The sequence below is a fragment of the Pinus tabuliformis genome, chromosome 5_2, assembly GCF_031772625.1.
Source record: "Pinus tabuliformis cultivar Carrire ecotype Pingquan chromosome 5_2, CPIR1, whole genome shotgun sequence".
Lineage (NCBI taxonomy): Eukaryota > Viridiplantae > Streptophyta > Pinopsida > Pinales > Pinaceae > Pinus > Pinus tabuliformis.
The window spans coordinates 581,100,265-581,113,567 of NC_142306.1; the positions used below are offsets into that span (position 1 = coordinate 581,100,265).

Here is a 13,303-nt window from a genome sequence, read left to right on the forward strand (position 1 = left end):
CCTGTTTCAGCTCTCCTTTGCTGACTTGAGGAGCTGACCTCTCCTCCAAGGGTTTTTTCTTGTTCCTGTTGAAAGGAACTGGCAGATGCCTCCATGCTGGGTGGGCCCATGCCCAAGGATTGCCCAATGGGCATCTCTTCTTCTGAAAGGGGATTTAGTCTCTGTCTATTCTCCCCTTGATTTGTGGATGTGGTGAGGGGAGTCTCCTGCTCTCTATCCCTCTTCCTGCTTTTTTCCTCATTTTGTGGAGTTTGGAGCACCGAGGCCTCCACTGTCGTTTCTTGCCTAGGAGGCACAGTTTCTTGAGCCTGCTGCTCTTTGGATTTTGGGGCCTCAGCTGTTTGTTCTTGCTTCTCTTTTTGCTGTTCTGCTGTAGGAGGTGGTTGTTCCTGCTCCATATCCTTTTCTTTACCCTTGCTGGAAGCCTGATGAGTAGTTTTGGCTGCTTGCTGGTGGACTGTAGAGGATGAGGCAGCTGCTCCAAGTTGCCTTTGATGAGAAGAGGAAACCTGTCCACAAGTTTCCAAGTCAGCTTCTTTCTCAAGATTCTTTGCCTGTCTTTGTAGTATTTCCTCTCTATTAATTGCCTCTTCTAGAGTGCCCTCTTTCCAACTTAACATATTGGCATATTGCTCAATGTGAGGCAATCTAATGTGATCATAGCTAGCCATTTTATATTTGACCCTTCTGAGGCTAATGAAATGGTTGGGGTCATAGGGTGACCAGAAGAAACTGGTTTTTAATTGGAGGCACTCTAGGATGCTATCTGCTTCTTTCCATCCTTCTTCCCTTTTGTTGTAAAGAAATGGGCCTAGCTGGTTCCTGACTTTAAGTTGCACCTTCTTGTTTTTGCTGTGGAAATGGACTTGGTCTGCATTTCCAAACTGCCTGAAGTATTCTAAGGCAAAGAGTCTCATAGGGACATATCTTGGCAGCCTATATGGGGCCAACTCACAGCCATATATTCTAATTACTGTGTGGTGTTGGTAAAAGTACCAATCCCCAATGCTGTAGGCCTTTGAGAGCTGGAGTATCCTTTGCATCTCATCTGTCAATCTTGGAGGAGGGGTGCCCAATAAAAATGTCATAGCTGGATGGATGAAGAGGTCTATGAACTCACAGTAGCTGTATGGTGAAAAAGATGTATGGTGAAAGACTGAGCTCCAAAATACCACAAACCTTGGGTTTCCCTGGGCATCAAATTTCTTGAGGGGAATAGGGAAGCCATCAGGTTGATAAAATAGAAACAAGTGATAGATGTATGAGGTGTATCTGAACACCCTTTCCCTCTCTAGATTCATCAATTGTTCATGAATCTTATTAGCAATGTATGCAGCATAATCATAGTGCACAGCAGGAGGCATTCCAGGGGAGAAAATGGACATCACTGCCAGAATGGTTTCATCAGCATCCTCAGCTGATCTGTAACCCAGGACATAACTGATCAAATCCACAAGCAACCTGCCCAACTCATTGAAATATACGTTTCCTATAGGAGGGGTCCTTAGAGTTTCAGAGCCTGATTGAATGAACAACTGATTTATCTTTAAGATTTGGGCACTAGACAGCTTGCCTCCTTTCTTTAGTAAGTCCATCATGGAGAGAGGAGTCAATGGCTTTGCAGAGTGAAAGTTCAACATTTGATTTATAGCCTCAGGGGTGATATGGAACAAAACTGCGCCTGAGGTACTGAGGACAGCTCTTTGACATGGGTCATAGTTGGCACTGCATCTGTGAATTAAATCCGGAAGGACATTGACTTGAGGGAGGTTATAAATGGGCAAATTGGAGTCCCAAATCCCTAGAATATCAGTTCCACTTAGGTGCTGGGTCTTCAGCTCATTTAGCATATGAATGTTAAACTTGGAATTCATTGAGAATGTTTCTGTCATCTGATAATCTTTATCACCCAGGGGTTTCCACTCTAGCTCTCTGTGTGGGGCATTCAAGGGTGGAATGTTCAATGCTACAGGTGCTTCCATGGTTAAATAGTACTCTGAATTGTACTAGGACTTGTTTTACTGGACAGAGCAACACAGGGGTATTTTTGCAAGAGTAAGGCAAATTGCAAGGGAAAATGGGGTAAATTGTGGTTAGAACAATTGAAATGCTCCAAAGAGAGTTGAATGAGCAAATGCTGGGACTAGTAACGCTGTTTTCCCGGTGAATTAGTGCAGCTCTGGTTTTAAGTCCACGAATGCGCGAACTGACCGTAAGTTTATGAAAACTTGGCTAAATGTGGGCTCTGCAGGTGAATTTCGACCCAACAACTGAAAATAAACGCTGGTCACCGGGGATTTGCTGGTAATTACACTGTTTTTTACTCTTTTACGCTAGCTTTGGAGAATTATGGACAAAACCAGGCGCGGAGGGAATGATTTGGATAAATACCTGGTGAATGCCGGCAATGGTGACAAATGCAGGTGGATTGGAAGCGCCCACGGTCTTTGAATCGATTTCTGCAGGTTGGTGGTGAAATGGTCGTAATTTGCATGCAGAGAGGAGCAATAGTTCTTTAGGCAAAAGTGACAAAAAACACGAATTTTGGCAAAAATATGGACTTTTTGGGTTATTGGCGCTTTTTTTGGATGACGTCAGCATGACGTCATCGGGTGGGGTCGGGTATGGAAGGGTGACGTGGCGGCCTGTGAGTGGTCCACGGGGACTGGTGAGGTGGCGGACAGGTCGGAGTAGTGGCAGGCCGGGCGCTGACGCGGCGCTGAGTGGCATGACGTGGGCGTGATGTAGCGGCGACGTGGGCAGGCGGTATATGAAGGGTGGTAAGCGGTTCCATCGGACCGCTTATGGTACGGTGGTGGTATTGGCAGGCGGCCTCCCGATAGGATTTGGGAGCGACGCGTGGCAGAGGCCTGACGTCACCCTCTGACACTTTTCGGGAGGTAACGTCCGGTCATCGGGGGCCGCCCGATATGGATATGGGCCGTCGGATGGGAAAGCCCAGATCCGACGGTCGACGGGTCGATAAAACGAAAGGACGATACGGCAGCGGGGCGGGGAATATTTTATTGTATTCCTTGAAATGTGCGCGCAGGCGGAACTTTAAACATTGGCGGAAAAATAGGTTTTCAATGTATTTTTGTATTCAAATAAGCATTGCAAATAAACTTTGGACAAAGCGGAAAATTGGGTTTATTTAGTGTTTATTGCAAATAGTGCGGGTCAAGGGTAATAGTGGGTTTTTACAAGGCCTTTTCGTAAGTTAAGTGGGTAAATGATTTCAAAGGGTTGTAAAGGGAAAAAAGGGGTAGAGCTTAGGTTATTAAACCAACGTGGGGTTAGTTTAATCCCTGATTTTGCACAAAGCATCTTGATCCAGACTCGAATTCTGCATGATTTTCCAGTATTTGGACATATGGCTATAATGCCAAGGGGGAGGGAATATACATTTTTTGGGGTTTTATACACCATGGTGTTATAGTAATAGGGAAAGGGAAAGATAGGGAATTAAGTGTAGATAGAGTTAGTAGTTAGTTTTGGAGGGGAATAGGAATGGGAAGTGATAGATACTAAGTTTTAAGGAAACAAACTTAGTTAGGAAGTAGATCAAAATGAAAAGAATTTTACACAAGAAATGTGGCTCTTAATGAAACAAGAATCAACAAAAGACTTTGACATTTTCTCATGAACATAGGTGGTATTGGGATGTTAGCGAGAAATGTGATGGGGGATAATCAGGAAGTTAGACATGCTTCATTGTATTGCTGTAAAACTGCTGGATAAGAGATCTGCTCTGGCACCATGTATTTCCTTTACTTGGGCCAGGGATATGAAAGAAACCATGCTTCTGCAACCCCACCTACCTACCCACTCTATTGCCTAGCATTTTTTGTTACTCCAAGGAGGGTGCACTTAGACTTGCAAACCCTTATGTGCCTTTTCTTTTCCTTTGGCTTTTTCTTTTGATTTTCTATCTAAGGCTAACCTTATTGCTTCCAAGGCCCCAGATTAAACAGTTGGGAACCTTCATTCTCTACCTAACTACTTTATCTGCCAAGATTGAACAGTTTGGACAGATTTCTTTCTCTAATCTATAACAAAAAATTGAAACATGGCATGACCCAGCTTAGACTGTTGGATCATCCATTCAGAAGTAGGACAGCATCAACCAACTGTAAATATGTGTCTTCCACAAGAATATGAGATCTTTGCATCACCAAAGTAGATCATATTGGCACTTCCCCTGCCAATCATGAAAAATGAAACCTATTGGTATAGGTAGCTAACAGTGGCTCCACTTGGGGATGGTTTTTCTTCTTGAAAGACCAAGAACAGCAGGTCAGACTGCCTTGGCTTTTGACTTCTTCTCAAAACTTGAAAAACTTTCTCTTTGGGCTTCAACACTGGAATCTGCCATCATTGTGGAACTTGCTGAGATAAAGGCCTTTTTCTGCTTATATACAGCACTCCTTAAACTGAACTATTTACATGCTGAAAGAAAATAGTATATACAACTGATTATGTACAGGGGAACAATCATGCTATATACATGGAAAGTAATCAAAGTAGTGCTTTAACATCCGGCCATTTACAGGGCCCTCTTCAGCCTTAGTGCCATCCAGATTTTCCAGGAAATAAGTGTTATTTCCTTGTACTGCTTGAATAACAAAAGGCCCTCTCCAAAGGGAGTCAAATTTGCCATGCTTACCCTTGTCTTCTCTTCTTGAATCCCATTTAAGCACTTTGTCCCCAATGAAGAAATCTTCAGCCTTGGTTCTTCTATCAAAGGCTTTCTTCAGTTTCTCTTGTAGGATTTGAACTCTGTCATACACTTGATCTCTGGTTTGCTGCAAACATATAATTTGGTTTACTCTTCTTTGCATGTCATTTGGTTCAGCTTGGCTTTCTTGAAGTAGCTTCATGACAGGGACCCCTAGGGATGAAGGGAATTTGGCTTCCATTCCATAAACCAATTCATATGGGCTGACCCCTATAGATCTCTTGGTTGTTAGCCTGTCTGCCCATAAGGCATTTACCAGCTTCTTGTGCCAATTTTTCTTATTCTCTTCTAGTACCTTCTTAATGATGTTGATAAGACTTTTGTTAGATGATTCAGCTAACCCATTGCCTTGAGGATAGTATGCAGTAGAATGGCCCAAAATAATGTGGAATTTGTGGCAAAAGTTCACCATTTTCTTGGATCTAAAAGCAGCAGCATTGTCTGTTATAATCTTGTCCGGACAACCAAATCTAGAGAGGATATTGGTCTCAAGGAACTGAATAATGGTAGAGTCATTTGCTTGTCTACATGGAACAACCTCAATCCATTTAGTAAAGTAATCTGTGGCTGTTAGAATCCATCTATGTTGGCCTGAGGATGAAGGATGAATTTCCCCAATGAAGTCCAAGCCCCATTGCTGAAAGGGTTTTTCTGTTGCAATAGGCTTTAAAGGAAGTGGTAGTAACTTTCTTTTTCCCTCAAACACTTGGCATTTGTGACATGAAGTGGTAAATTTTTTAACATCAGAGAATAGAGTAGGCCAATAGTAACCTGCTCTTAATATCTTATCCACAGTGGACTTCCAGTACAAATGTCCACCACAATCTCCTGCATGAAATTCTTTCATAACAGTGTCAGTTTCATCCATATTCAAACAGTTCAGCAGTATACCTTCATGATTTTTCCATAGTAAATTACCATTTATAACAAAAAATCTTGAAGCTTTCATTTTTAGAAATCTAGATTTGGTTCTGGACAATCCTGGGGGAGCACACAGGTTTTGCAGTATATAACAGATGTCAGAATACCACAGGGATTGTTCAAAGGCTACATTGATCTTTGGAGTCGCCAGCTCCGATTCATTGTCCAGTTGGTTAATGTCCAAGGCTTGAAAGTTTGCTTCAGACATCAATTTAGCCAAACCTTGTCCTTTTATCAGTTTTGTAGGTCTTATCTCAATGTCAAATTCTAAAATGTTGGCAATCCATTTTCCTCTTCTGCCCTCTAAGTTTTCTTGAGTGAGTATGTCTTTCACAATGGGACTTGGTACATAAGCTATAACATGGGAGTATAAGATGTAGATCCTAAAGTCTTTGATAGCTTTGACCAAAGCATAAGCTTGCTTCTCCATGATCTGATATTTCAGAGGTGCATCTCTAAGAGCTCTACTAAAGAAAGCAATGGGTTTTTCATTTCCTTGGTCATCTTTTTGTAATAAGACAGCAGCAATGGAATGTTGGGAGGCAAAAGAGAAAATGATAAATTCTCTGTCAAATTGAGGATTTGTTAAGACTGGGGTTTGGGTAAGGGCCAATTTTATACCTTCAAAAGCTTGATTTGCTTCTACTGTCCATTTTACTTTTGAATCCTTCTTTAGCATGTTGTTTAGTAATCTGATCAGTTCTGCTAAGTTTGGGATAAACCTCCTCAAAAAGTTGATCTTTCCCAAGAAGGCTTGTAATTCTTTGATGTTTCTTGGATGGGGCATTTGCAAGATGGCCTGTATTCTGTCTGGGTCAATTCTAATGCCATCCTTTGAAATGATGTGACCTAACAGCTTACCTTCTTCCAAAACAAATAGAGACTTCTTAGGATTTAAGGAGATCCCATACTTCCTACATGTTATGAATATTTGTCTTAAGTGTTTCAGATGTTCTTGGTCAGATTTTGAGAAAGGTGTGAGGTCATCTAAGTAAATGACAAGAAAGTCATGAATCTCTTTAGCAAACGCAATATCCATTGCTCTTTGAAATGTAGCTCCTGCATTTTTCAATCCAAAAGGAATTTTGACATATTTGAAAGTTCCCCATGGGGTTGTGAATGCTGTTTTGTCTTGATCATCAGGGTGGACTAGGATCTGATTAAAGCCTGAGAATCCATCAAGTAATGAGATCCTTGAAGCCCCCACCACTCTTTGGAGAATATGATCCATTTTAGGTAAGGGATAATTGTCTTTAAGGGATACTTGATTCAAATTCCTTAGGTCAACACAAAGCCTGATCTCTCCAGTTTTCTTTCTTGTGGGCACCAAATTTGAAATCCAGTCTGAAAACCTGATTGGTGCTATGATACCCGCTTTAAACATTTTTTGCACTTCTTTCTCAATTGAAGGGAGAAGCATAGGATTGATCCTTCTCAATTTTTGCTTGAATGGCTTTTGATTAGGCTTGAGAGGGATAGTGTGTTGGATAACAAAGGTGTCATAGGATTTTAAATCCTCATAACTCCATGCAAAGACATCTTGGAACTCTTTAAAGAGGTCAATGTATTTAGGCTTCTGGTCAGGAGGTAAAGATGCAGACAATTTTATTATTTTGGGTTTTTCAGTAGTCCCAATGTTGCATTCTTCAATGGCAGCATTAAGGGGCTGCATTTTTGGTTTTCTAGGAACATCATTTGAGTCAAAAATGTCCTCCAATGGAGTTAGGCCTGTTGGTAGAAAGTTATCCTTTAGCTCTACAATTTCAGCCTCTGTACCAGCTACTTCATCCAAATGCAGTTGTTCAAGTTCTTGTATTTTTTCCTTGTCAAAGTTTGTTGGACAGAGTATTTGATTTGTTGTTTTGGGTGACATTGCTATTTGGTCCGGTTCACTCAATGGTTGTGTGTCTTTCACAGAATCAACATCAATGTTCAGGCCTAAAAATTCATGCTGCAAGGTTAAGAAATTATTTTTTTGTGTATCATCCTCAAATACTTCCCAGTCTTTAACATTGTTTGGGACAGAAGGTCTGTGTTTTATCTCAGCTGTGAAACAATGGTTAGGTTCAAAAGGCAGTTTGCATGTACTAGCAAATGTAGCTAAACTGTGTGCATGAAGGTTGTGGGTTCTAGCTATTTTGGTTATTTGAAATTCATTAAAAGTTTTGAGCATTTCAATAGCAGCAGACCTGTATGACCTTAGTCTTTTGTCATTGGTGACAAAATTGCCTTTCACTTGTTGGATAATAAGGTCTGAATCTCCCATGATCGAAACTTTTGTGGCCTGCAATGATTTTACCAGTTTGAGGCCTAGCAGTAAAGCCTCATATTCTGCCATATTGTTGGTACATCTGAAATTTAGCCTAAAAGCTCGACCTTCTGCATGATTGCTTTGTTTGTTATGAATCCACACCCCAGCTCCTGCCCCTAATTTGTTGACTGATCCATCAAATTCAAGAAACCATAGGATCTCTTGATTTAAGGGATTTTCAACATTTTCTCTATGACTTGGGATTATAAGTTGGAGTTCTTGTCTTTCACCTGGTTCGCCTTCTAGAACAGTTTCATTACTTGATTGCACACCCTTGATTTCTTGGGAAGTTGATTGCTCACTCATGTTTGGATCTTGTTCAAGTATGATGGATTTGTTATCACCCATTGGACTTACATCATCATTGAACAAAATAAAGGAATCCATATCTGAATGGACTGCAAAAATAGGGAAATTTTGAGGTTTTTCTTCACTGCTCACCATGTATTTCATGAGTGACTCTCTGTATAGCCTCTTTGGTTGCCCAAATACAAAAATGGTGGCATATGACATGTCTAATTGCAGGGAACCTTGGAGTTTAGCCCCCCATGATCTTGATAACAGCATTCCATACTTGGGTGGGATATCAGCAACTACAACATCCATCAAGATTGTCTTATTTGGGTATTGGACAAGTGACACACATAGATCCTTTATCAGGCCTAAACACTTAACTTGGCTGGAGTCAAATGAAAAAGGTCCTTGTATGGTCTTGTAATATCTAGATTTAATCTTTCCATGACTGATTTGGGCATCAGGTTGTGAGAGGCACCTGAGTCAAACATTGCATTGTGTAATATCTTATCATGAACATGCAAGCTAACATAAAAAGGTAAGATTCCAGTAACTGTTGTCTTTCCATCAACCTCTGGACCGAAAAGTAGTTCTGGGGTGTCGTCCAACACATTGACATCATCTTTGTTATGAGTAAGTTGAAGGGATTTCTCGATTTGTTGTTTATAGATGTTATGTTTGGCTAACTCTGAGAGAGGAATGGCTATCTTCAATTTTCCAATTTCAGCTTCTAAGTCAAAAGGTTTTTCAGATTGGGTCTTGGTGTTCTGGTTAACAACCTTTTCTCTTTCAATTGAATTCTTAGAGCTTTCTTCCTGATTCTCATCTTGATCTTGAGGCTTGTCCTTTTTACTCATCTTTTGAGAAGTATTGCTGCTTGGATTGTGCTGTAAAGGAGATGTAACCACTGGTTGTTGATTTGAGGGAGATGCTTCAGTTATTTCTTCAACTGTTACTTCATTTGTAACTGAATCAGTTTTGTCAATTGGCTCTGTGATAATGGCCTTTTTGGGCTGCAGGCTATCCTTTGTTTTCTCAGGCTGTGTCACATTTACAGTTCTGCTCCTTAGCTTGTATTGCTTATGAACTTCATAAACAGCTGTGTCATAGCCTTGTTTAAAGTCAAATGACTCACCTGACTTGGTTTGGAACTGCTTAATGTCATCATCTTTATGATCTTCTTGAGTCAGGAAAACTTGCTGATCATCATTTAGGCCCATCAGGTTAATGTGGGTATCATCTATCTGCTCATTTGAAGTGGATGCTTCAGTATAGTTTTCCTGGAACGAAGGTCTTATTTCTGGTTCAGAACTGGCCTTGCCAACGTTAGGGTTTTGATTTCTCCTAAAATTGGGATTCCTGATAGGGTTATTTTGTGGTGTTTCCCATGATGACTTCCTCTCCACTGATTCTACTCTGTCACCTAATCTCTGCATACCAGTGATTATTGCATCCAGTTTCTGATCCCAGCTTGAAGGCTCTTCTTTAAAGGTAGTCTTTCTTTCAGTTCTTGTCCTATTTCTTTTAGCTATCAAGTTGGCTTCCACACTCACTGCTATGTCTTGCATTTCAGCTAGAGTTCGGGGAGCCCTTTCTCTTAATTGGTATGCCATATCCGAATCAAATCCATCAGGAAAGGTATATAGGGCCAGATCCGGTGGGGGTCTAAGATTTTGGGGAATGGCATTGCAGACATTGTTAAACCGAGCACAGTAGTCCAAGACAGTTTCTTGTGGACGTCTTTTGATTGTATTATATTTAGATAAAATATGAAGTGGGTCCTTTTTCTTCTCCTATCTGTTGATAAATGTTTGATACAGGGTTTCAGGGTCAGCTATAGAGTTTACTGGAAGTGACCTAAACCATGTTCTTACATCTCCTGTTAGGCTTTGCACAAAAATTTTCATTCTAATCCCATCATCATCTATCTCATAGTTCTCGAAGTAGTCCTGCATTTTCTTAGTATGCTGAAGGGCTGGATAAGAGCCAGAACCATCAAAGTATGAAATCTTGCTTTGATACTCTTGAGGCATAGGAGCTGGATTGGCCGGTAACTGCAGTGGAGCATATCTATTAGCCATGTTTGGAGGGATAATAGGGATAACAGGGATGAATGGGACAAGTGGAGGGAAGGGGATGACAGGGGTATGTGTAGTTGATGGAGGGGTTGGAAGAATACCTTGTGAAGTGGATGAATAACTAGTAGATTCTGGACCAGTGGTATGAGGATGTAGAGAAGCCTTAGCAGGGGTTGGAATGTCAGTTTGGAGACCTGCTTTTGAACTCGAATCAGATAAAGTCCCTTATGATTTGTGTCTCTTAAGGATCTTTGAGATCAAGTTTGGGTTCTGAAACTCAGGTGATGGGTCAGGATCTGGGTTAGATCTTGTATAACGAGTTTTCTTCTTAGGAGCCAGTTTCTGTGATTTCTTTTTAGGAGAATTTTCAAGGAAACTATGATATGTGACAAGGACTGATCCGGTAACACACTTGCATGGAACTTAAGACTGAATAAAGATTGACTGAGGCAGCTTTTATATACTCCTGCAAATGCAAAGCAGAGGCAGTTTCTAAGGTTGTCTGGCTGTCACTCAGGCTTTATCTACAACATTAAGAATCATACAGGGGGTTACAAATTTCATTCAGGTCCCCAGTGGAGTCGCCATTTATGTTAACACCCAGGTTGTTCCCTTTGACTCCTGAGGGAATACGGCCGGGGTAACCACTAACCAAGCTTTGGATTACAGGTTCTAGCCAACCTATAATCAGAGAGGGCTCTCATTTATAATTTTTCACTTTGTTATTTGTAGATTTTAGGCTAGTTATGAGGTGAGGGTTTGGTTTAAAATTTTGGTTGAGTGATGTCTTTCAGTACCTAAGATGAGATCTTCAGACAGTTTTAGTCCATTGGGCAATGGAGTCTGTGGTTGTAGGTTGTTTGAAATGTTGAGTGGGATTGTCTAAACTGCAGGGCCTATTTAGATATTACATGAAACAAACTTGAAAATTGTGATGATGACATATGATTAACCAGTGGAAGGCAATTAAGAATTTTCCACTAGGCTGGTGGTGTGAGAAAGAGAAATCTTGCCTAGGAGCAGGTTTGAATTCCTGAGCAACAGTCCCTGTGAAAGTTTAGTATGAAGGTGCAGCAATTAAGAATTACACTATCATAGCTATAACTGAGGAAAACATTCATAACAGCATAGATTGAGTTCAGGGTATTCAATGAATAAATCCTGAAGCTATTCTTTTTCTTTGCTATTAAACTGTGAAACATAGGACATGAATGGATTATGAAAGAATGAAAAACATAACAAAGAGGTTAAAGAAACTGATTTGTGCCATGAAACATGCAGGAATCCTGTAGCCTTTAGCAGACACACCACAACGCATTCAAACAACACAGAACTTTGGAAATTCCATCAGCTCTTTGTATTAAAACTCTGAACCATTACAGCATAGGATGTCTTGAAGAGAAAATCAACAACCCCTGCAAGCTTATGCGAGGGGGAATATATACAATCGGTTTTACAAAAATATCTGAACCGCTGAGTCATTTGATAAATAAATACGTTCACCAACTTTCAGAATAGCAGATAAAGAAGTTATTGTTGCTCTAAATACAAAATAAATACTCTTTAATTCTGTCAGAAGTCTTTTTGACCTTTGGAGGCCACTGAGTCGGTCGAGCGTTCTGCATTAATGCTGAGTGATGTGTCTTTATGGCCCTGTCATGCTGTAGCGTACTCGGCCCTGTCACCTATAGCTGTCAGTGCTGCTTTAGTGGCCGAATCTGTCTGCTGAGTTGGCTCAGTCCACTCTTCTCTAGTCATACTGACTGCATAGAATTTTCTGAACATGATGACTTATATTTTGATGAAAAAACTTGATGAAAGCCTGTCGTTTACAGTAATAACTGTATCATGCTGGTCCACCATTCCTGTGTAGGCAATTGATGCCTCAAAATTGCACCTAAGGTTTCATCTGCCTCTGTATATTTGTAGAAATTTGGAGGCACCTCGAACAAATGCCTGATTTCATTCATAATAAAAAACAAATTCTCCACTTTTTCATAAAGGCACTGCCCAGATGCAGGCCCTGCTTCCTCTGGAGTGCTTGATCCTACAGTGATCTGATTGGTGGCAAATGCATTTACCCTTTTTGTATAGTTCTCATGGGATAGCAACCTTCCTGCGCTGTTCAGTAAGCTGGGAAGGCCTCTATTATGCAATACTGTGAATTTTTCCACAAACTTATTTACTTCTGTTTGCATTTCCTGGCATCTTCTATCCAATGTTTGCACCAGGCTTCTCAAAGTGAGCACTCTTTTTATCAATAATATGGTGTCAGTTCAGCCAGAGATACCCATGGCTGTCAGCTGAGAGCCTGTACAGTTGTTGAGGACGTTGATCATCCTGTTGGCTATCTCAGGCATGTTTCCAAGAGATGCCCTTGCCTTTTGAATTTCCTTGTGGGCCCTGCCAATGAGATCCATGTGCTCATGAATAGTCTCTATGCACTGCCATTGATCTGTTATTGACTGGCCAATGTTGGCCCATAAAACTTTCTTGACCTCAGCCACCATCTTGTCAAGGGTGAGCTCTTTCTCCAGCTCCTTTATCTTCTCCTTAAGAGCCTTCACTTCTCTTCCTTTTTCAGCTACACTTTGCTTAGATTTATCATATTTTTCATTAAGAGTAGCTAGCTTTTCCTTGGCTTCATTCAGCTCTGCCATCTGGGCTTCTAGGACTTGAATCTCATTCATCAATTTCTGCATGTCAAGGCTTGGAGCCTGCTCTGATGTTGGTGCTGGTGCTGATGTTGGTGGAGCTGTCTCAACTGTCTGCCCTGTGGGAGGAGTGACACTTTGAGGGGGTTCCTCAAGGTTGATCACTTGTTGAGGGGGCTGAGATGTTTGGCCTCCTTCTTTCTGCTGTAGGGCTGCCTGTAATGCAGCCTCTGTCTCTACCAATTTTCCCTCTGTCTGTACCAATTGCTTATGTAGTGTTAGCAGCATAGCTGCTACATCCTGGTCT

General features: G+C 41.1%; 1 protein-coding gene across 1 annotated transcript in view; it reads left to right on the top strand.

Moving 5' to 3' along the window:
• Positions 1 to 2,407: 2,407 nt before the first annotated feature.
• Positions 2,408 to 13,303, top strand: part of LOC149160313 (putative protein phosphatase 2C 59) — a 57,270-nt gene continuing 46,374 nt past the window's right edge. The window contains exon 1 of the mRNA XM_089434577.1: positions 2,408 to 2,465. Coding sequence (XP_089290703.1) covers positions 2,408 to 2,465 — 58 coding nt within the window. The remainder of the gene's footprint in view (positions 2,466 to 13,303) is intronic.